Source organism: Melampsora larici-populina (assembly GCF_000204055.1).
Source record: "Melampsora larici-populina 98AG31 unplaced genomic scaffold MELLAscaffold_86, whole genome shotgun sequence".
In the NCBI taxonomy this organism is placed as follows: Eukaryota; Fungi; Basidiomycota; class Pucciniomycetes; order Pucciniales; family Melampsoraceae; genus Melampsora; species Melampsora laricis-populina.
Window position 1 is genome coordinate 82,703 of NW_006768850.1, and position 6,416 is coordinate 89,118.

The 6,416-nt window shown below is 40.8% G+C and overlaps 2 protein-coding genes across 2 annotated transcripts; both read left to right on the forward strand.

The window, feature by feature from the left end:
* Positions 1-2,748: 2,748 nt before the first annotated feature.
* Positions 2,749-3,223, forward strand: MELLADRAFT_113488 (uncharacterized protein; the record flags this gene model as incomplete). Its single annotated transcript, XM_007418187.1, has 2 exons — positions 2,749-2,784; positions 2,846-3,223. 2 exons carry the CDS (start codon positions 2,749-2,751, stop codon positions 3,221-3,223), a joined length of 414 nt encoding a protein of 137 aa, XP_007418249.1.
* Positions 3,224-4,670: 1,447 nt separating this feature from the next.
* On the forward strand, positions 4,671-4,820 carry MELLADRAFT_95641 (uncharacterized protein; the record flags this gene model as incomplete). Its single annotated transcript, XM_007418172.1, has 1 exon — positions 4,671-4,820. One exon carries the CDS (start codon positions 4,671-4,673, stop codon positions 4,818-4,820), a length of 150 nt encoding a protein of 49 aa, XP_007418234.1.
* Between the last annotated feature and the right edge of the window lie 1,596 nt (positions 4,821-6,416).

Here is a 6,416-nt window from a genome sequence, read left to right on the forward strand (position 1 = left end):
TCCTTGCTCACACCAAATAGAAGCCTATATTGTCCTCGGCCAAAAAGTTCCCATTGAAGCCTTTCACAACCAGTGGCGATTGATTGCTGAACCGATTCCAGAATCATTGGATGCTTTGAAATCTGACTTACAAAGCAAGGCTGAAAGTTTATGTAGTCTGCCCGAACATGCCTTACGAAGAGCGTACAATGAACTTCTCAAAGTGCAGAGTGGTGGATACGAACTGGTACCAATTGGAGCCCCTGCAACTAAGATTAACACAAGAGGTCGGCCAATTGGTTCCAAGAAGAACTGGTCAAAGTCTAAAACAACACCGCGAGATCCTTCGGCTTTCGAATACCTAGCAGCTCCCAAAACAAAACCTCCTTGCAAGTGTAGTAATTGTAAGAACTCTGGGCACAGGAAAGACAAGTGTCCACTCATACCTCACCCACACGAACCCACATTGGAAGAACTTCAGCTCGATCAACATGATAACATGGTTGATACAGAAGCAGATCAAGTGGCCTCTACATCACGCAGCAACGGTCCTGAATACGAGAAAGATGATTCTGACTCCGAATTTGGTTCAACCCTTGGAAATATACCCAAGGAGCTCAATCCTGATTCAGATTTGGAGGTAGAAGAAAATTCTCCTATGTGTCCTTTCTGCGACAAAACTCTTCCATCTCAGCTTTCGGAGAAACTTCAAAGTCTAATGGAAACACTTACCAAACAACCAAATGCCAAGAAGACGCCTCGGCCAGGAAATCCACATGCGGTATCTCTTCCTGTAAGTTTCACTTGGGCTCGGCTGCCTACACACATCCAGTTTAGTCTAATGCCTACACACATCCAGTTTTCTAATCAACATCTGTTTTTATTTCATCAGATGTCTGAGACCATAGCGTTCTGTGCAATGCATGACGCTGAAGCGAATGATCTTCCAATCGGGTTGGAGAATGGATGGCCTTCCTCAATCGATTTTGATGATCTATCCAGGTAAATAGTTGAACCTTTGAATATGAACACCGTGTGATCTGTCTAACATTGTTAACTAATCCGCCCTGATTCTAGACGTGTACAGACATTCATCCCTGATCTGCAACAGATCATCAATGGCAATATCAAAAGCGAGTACTTAAATGGCGCGTTACACATCTTGCAGACTCATGGCACACGGCGAATGGATAGCGTATGGCACGGTGATCTCACTTTTGAGCTAGAACAACCAGGATAGTGAGCATTGTACTCTTCAATCTGTTTCTCATCTTCAGGAAGCTGATGTTGAACTGTAGTTATGGGGGGCAAGGCTTAGAAATCATTTACCAAACTCTTCATTTGCATTTTTTGCACCCCAAAGCTCCAAATCGATTAAAACACACATCTCTTAGTCCCGAAAGCTGGGTCCGAACAGTTTTGATTCCCGAGGTGTCTCTAAGGCTGATCGCGAATGATCTCAAGGTATCTATCTCCGATCCCAAGGTTAAAGAAACGCTCGAGAGCTCTTGAGCATACGGGATGGCCATGTTTCCAGCTGTCGATGACAACTTTTGAGAATCCACGATATCGGATGTCTTGTCTTCATCAATGGACCTATGTATTGAAGACCCTCCACTTGCTGGAAGACCTTACCAAGGTCTGATGCGATGTATATAGATCAAATGTAAAACAATCAAGACTATACATATGATGAATCCAAATTTAAGCATTCTCCTTGCCCTTTCAGTTACCTTTGTTTTTACTTCTCAAGTGGCCTTGAACTTTAAGAATAACTCATCAAAAGATTGATGTATGTGCAAGTGCTATACTCTCTCTTGATGACACTGCGCGTGAATCTATGTAAGGAAAGCAACCATTGGACGGCTCTCCTTTTGCAAACAAACAAGCCAATCTACCCTTGATATTACCGCAAAACCTGAAGTCGGCGTTACAAAATTGGGAAGTCGGTGTCGGACAGGTTTACACCGACTTTAAATGATGACGCCGACTTGTACACAATCCCAAAAACCGGCGTCAGAATGCTTCTGAAGCCATTGGAGTACTTTACAGGTCTCTCAAGTTTTTCCGAACTGTATAGCTTCCACATTAATCCATTCCGAACTGTATAACTTCCAAATTAATCCAACTCACAGAAACCGGCGTTGTTTGTCTTTTGAAGCCGGCATCCTTTATCAATCACCATTTTAATAGGCAATACTTCTGCGACTACATGTGGATTTACATGCACGTAGATAAACACTACACAAAATGTCATCTTTACCGGGCGGTAAAGAAAACTACTGACATAGAAAAGTCCTGAGGCAACAGGAAGAGAGCTAAAAATCTGAAAAAATATGCACCTTGTTCCTAGATGTTGGGGCGTCATGACGAGTATTTTTTTGTATTTTACACACAGATATTGGTTAATGTACTAACAATAAAGGCTGAGAATGCTCCATCTTCTCAGTCTTGTCTTCTCTCCCGGCGGCCCATCATGGACAGTGATTCTGACTTAGACACAACAGAGTTCAGCCTGGATCCCGGACTCGAAAATTCACAAGTAATCACACCTGAAGAACCTCAACTTGTAGAAAGAATCTGTCAATACTTGAAGACACAGAACACCGACACCAAGACATTCCTTCTATCTTATCTGCGCTCAGTAAATTCCAGCATTATCAAGCGACGTAAACAGTGGGGATCAGTAAAACAAGGATGGAAAACTACTGAGCAAGTGCTAGATGAAATAGAAAATGTGGTTAATCAGAAAGCTGACTGTCGAGCCAAATGGAACGAGTGGGTTTTAAAAAAGGTGTGCTGACTGTCAGTACTTCATATCATCAGGTATCTAACTGAGAGCTGATTGCATACTAAATATCCTTAGGCAAAATCTATTGTAGCTCAACAGTCTCCGCCTAAACCCAGCCTTTATATAAACATCAATAAACTCAACACCTCCTTTTTCAGTCACAAAAATACTCTTAAAAGAGAAGAAGTTGCAGTCAACAACTCAGACTTCTTATATCAATTAATTACATTCAAACTTGAACACGGACACCTAGCCTGGAAGGCTGAGCGAAATCGCAGGAACACAAAGGACTCTGGTGCCTGTGCGGATTCTGATAGCTCAGATTCAGATGCGGACCCGGCGTCACTCACAAATGACTCAGCTCAAACTTATGAATTTAGAAAATCTAACGACAAAGTAAAAAGAGCAAAGGATAGATTATCAGCGGTGAGAGGGGTTGTATCATCTGAATAAAACTCTTTCCAAGATACTGACATTTTGCTTCATATCATACAATCACAGATTGCTTTGACTGTTATCCAGATGCTTAATTTTGGATGTAATCGCCGATGTAATGGACTGCAAGTTGAAAACACAATCACATTACTTGCCTGTGGGGTTTCTGAGCGGGTGAATCAGTACTTGCACCACATTGGCTTGAGTGCCAGTCGAAAATCAGCTCTCCGTGGGCTCTTAGTACTGTCAAAAGAAAAGGCGATAACAATCAAGCAGAAGATCAAGTTGGCCGGTGTTTTTGGTTTCCTTCTATGCATTGATAATCTTGATATGATGGAAAGAGTACATAGTCGCAAGGTTGATGCGACAAGCAAAACTTATCATGGTACATGGGGTTACATTCACTATCTTGACCCAAATACACTTGCTAGCCTTGATGGATACGACTGTACAGTGCCAGCGTTTCAAAAAACTCTCAAAGACGATTTCTCAAAGCCAGTCGATTCAGGCGATTTCAGGCCAGACGCAGACGAACACAAACGCTGGGGCCTGACCTTGAGGAACCAGGTGGCTCGAGTCCTACTGACCTACATGAAAGAACCCGACAAATACAAATCTCTTCCGGTGTTGAACCTGTCACCAATCGATCAGATCAAAGCAGAAAAACCAAACATCGACATGCTGGAACTCATGGATTCATCTGACAACGGTTCTGATGGAATAGCATCACTATATGAAGAACTGATTAAACAGACTGGTCTGACACCCGATGATTTTTCAAATCGATTACAAATCATAGAAGGCGATCTTGGGACGTGCTTAAACTTCCATGGCTTAGAAAGGCAACGAATCCCCTCAAAATCGCCGGATGAAGCTCTTTCTCACCTCATCATGGTTCCCGGAGCAGGACACACCTTGTGGAACATCGCGCAGGCCATTCTGTTACATCACTGGGGTGATCCGGAGGATAAGGAGGATCTTGGTGCTTGGAGGTCAGCTGTTGAGTTGGGGGCAGATAAAGCTAACCCCACGGCGAAGAAGGACTTTACTTCAATGATCCGATTGATTGAGCAAATCCATGAAGCATCAATCACGCATTGTATATTGTGAGTACCATTACATTGCTCATTTGGACAACCAATGCTCGTCACTGCCAACATATTTGACTCGGACAGCAAAATCCGAGGAGTCCTCGGATGTTGTGTCCGAGATTTCAACCGAGTTATGCCAACCGAAATAATATCGACTTGTTCAGACCGACTTAATCAGACTGAGTTAACCATCCGATCATCAACCAACCCTATCCCAAACCGACATATCATCCAACTGAATCCAACCGACGATTCTCCGACTTGATCACCGAGTAAATCCCTTCTTCCGAACCAACATCAGCGAGCCAAAAATTGACCGATGATTTTGATTTTCGAGGTATGACGATTAGGAAACCAACCTTTAGTTGAATCCCATGGTTAGTTACCTCGGAAGCATTAGTTTTACACGACTTGATGCCCTTTTCAACCGAGGTTTTATAGCTCAAATCCGACCTATCTACCAACCCAATCCATCTCTCCACCGATCCGACTGTACCCTACACCTCACCGAGATCACCTTTTGAAGATGTATATAAGCCAAAATCCAAATATCAATACCACGACAAAACAATTTCAAAGAACTCACCAATCCTGCAGTGCCAACAATCAAAGCCAGTTTAGGTGAATTTGATCATGGTTTAAGTGAGTTTTTTGATTATGATACCTTTTAATTTATGTCTCACACTTAAGCCTTGATAGTTAACAGTCTATCTCTTGATTCGATTATAGGTTTATTCATTTTGAAAACAGACCAATCACTCTACGCTCTTTTCCACACTTCAATCAATCTTCAACCACATCTAGTGTAAGTTTTTCACTATCAATCTTTTTGAGACATCTCTTGTATGGAAGCATTGATGAATAACAGTCTGTCTTTTGGTTTGCTTCTAGGTTGATTCATCTTACATACCAATCCAACACTTTCAAATCTTCCAAATCAAAAACTTCAATCAAACTGTGATCATTTCTAAGGTAGGTTATTCACTCTGACTTCTTTTGACCCATCATTTCTACTGAAGTATTAATAATAAATAGCTTTTCTTTTGATTCGCTTCTAGGTGAAATGACTTAAATGACTTTTGAAACAATCTCAAACCTTTCCAAACCTCAAAAACAAATACTGCAATCAATCCTCAACCATCTTTAATATACAGTAAGTTCTTCACTTGGACTATCAATTCATCTCTTATATTGAATTACTGATAATGAATGGCTTGTCAGTTGATTCGCTTCTAGGTCAATCCATTCTCATAACAAATTAAACCCTCTCCAAACTTGAAAAACACACACTTGAATCAATGTTCAACCATCTGTTTAGTAAGCTTTCAACTGTGACCACTGTCAATTGACTTCTTATGATTAGGTGTTAATCATTGTTTTTTTGTCTGCTGTTTCGCTTCTAGCCTCTTTCATCTTACAAACAAACACAACACTCCCCAAACTCCAAAAGCGAACACTTCAATCACTTTCCAACTATCTATGAAGTAAGTTGATCATTCTGACTTCTGTCCATTCATCTCTTATACTGAAGTTTTCATAAATACTATTCTGTCTGTTTATTTGATTATGGGTCAATGTATTTTACAAACAAACCAGCACCTTCTATACTTCAAAAGCAAGCATGTCAATTAATCTTCACTGCAGTTAAAGGAAGTTTTTAAGTTGAGGTATTGAAGGGAAGCTTTTCACTCTGGTTTCTTTTGATCTATCTTTTGTACAAAGTCTTGACTAGTATATTACTGATGGGGATCACAGCCCCCAAATCATATTTTGCCTTGCTGAATTAGAGTTACCTGTTTGTATATTGAAATTGAAATTCAATTTGAATGTCAAAAATTATTACATGTTAATGAGGTGACAATCTATTGAAATAAGATATTCACTGTTGACCCAAAACGCATAGCATTTCAATTTTAAGACATGAAGGATTTGAGGCCTTAGGAACATGTGGAGGCAGCCACATGATGATTTGGAATATGTGCTATAGAGCCCTTGATTGATTGAACACCAACAGTGGTCTTTGCAGATGGTATGTATTGCATAGATTGTCAAGTTCTTATAAACACATACATCTGAAAGCAGCCAGTACAAAAAGCAGACAAAACAATGTACAGTAGATT